At 25.8% G+C, this 1,229-nt stretch overlaps 1 protein-coding gene across 1 annotated transcript; it reads right to left on the bottom strand.

The window, feature by feature from the left end:
* Positions 1–200: 200 nt before the first annotated feature.
* LOC119613076 lies at positions 201–921 on the bottom strand. Its single transcript, XM_037969014.1, has 2 exons — positions 604–921; positions 201–506 (listed from the first exon to the last, which is right to left on the bottom strand). Exons 1-2 carry the CDS (start codon positions 848–850, stop codon positions 253–255), a joined length of 501 nt encoding a protein of 166 aa, XP_037824942.1. The 5' UTR covers positions 851–921; the 3' UTR covers positions 201–252.
* Positions 922–1,229: the final 308 nt, after the last annotated feature.

Raw genomic sequence — 1,229 nt, 5'->3', positions numbered from 1 at the left:
TTGTTTTATATTATTAATTAACAATTTGTACATGTGTTTTTTAATTAATTATGTATTATAAGTAGTGTTTTTTTAAGTTATAATATTTTTTTAATTTTATTTTAATTGTCTTTCCTTTTAGCCTAAAAAAACGAATGAAAATTTAATGTTTTTTCTAAATAAACTTTAAAAAGTTTTTTGAAACTATAAAAAAAACACGCTTTTTATTATTTTTAATGCTGTTTTATTTATTTATTAAAATTTTGAAACATTTTAAGAGTTATACGAACTGAAACTGTAACGACATTGACCATATTTACCGCAAGGAGGTTCTATAGGTTTTTCGCATATATAATAGTGTGATGTTGTGCAATCCTGTCCATCATTCTCAAATGTAGCGGTTGTTGCAACACAATCTCCAGCTGTGCCAGTTGGAGCTGCTTTTAATGGTTTTCCAGTGCCCAACCAGGTATAACTTGTTGATCCTGTCTTAATTCCCGATAACCAATATTTGCTATCCAAAATCTCTTTATGAAAAAAATAATTCGTTTTATTAATTTTTTCGGGAATTATCATAATTTCAAAAACTATTCATGTTTTTTTCATTTCGTAAATTTATCTTACCATTTATAGTGAGAAAAGAGTAAACTCTTTTACGTTCATCAGTATTTGCATCGAGCGATGCCAATGACATGCCCAATTGAGCACAGTTATTGGCTGCCTCATAAAACCCTACTTGTTCCGTGGTCTCAATATAATAATGTTTGCTACCCAAAATAACGCTGGTGCCACTTTGTGCTTCAACGTTTAAAAGACCATTCAAAATGATCATACTTAAACTCAAATTTAAGATTTTAACAAAGGAATTCATTTTTTATAAGTTTTAAACTTTACTCTTCGAATTTTAATAAATTCTAAGGTTTGAATACAATTTACAAAAGTTTTTATATGCATTTCGGCATAGGTTATCAAGTAATATTTCCATGACATTGATAAATGCGTTTAAATGTTTTGAATAAGTAATCATCCATAGCAAGTAATTAAAAAGTAATTAATAATCAAGACATTTTTTTAAGTTTAAAAGGAGTGGTAATAAATCGGTCATAAATATTTAATAATAATATGATTTATATTTTATCAAATTAAAATTGTATTATAATATAATTATAATGTGTAATACCACAATTTGCTTATAATATGTTACAGCAATATAAAATTCTTATACCACATTATAATAATATATTGTGACT

Source organism: Lucilia sericata, unplaced genomic scaffold (assembly GCF_015586225.1).
Source record: "Lucilia sericata isolate MDLA Ls3-8-SP2 unplaced genomic scaffold, ASM1558622v1 Contig001963F_arrow, whole genome shotgun sequence".
NCBI classification, from domain to species: domain Eukaryota; kingdom Metazoa; phylum Arthropoda; class Insecta; order Diptera; family Calliphoridae; genus Lucilia; species Lucilia sericata.
The sequence above is the reverse complement of the archived record's forward strand: the minus strand, read 5'-3'. Positions and strand labels throughout refer to the sequence as shown.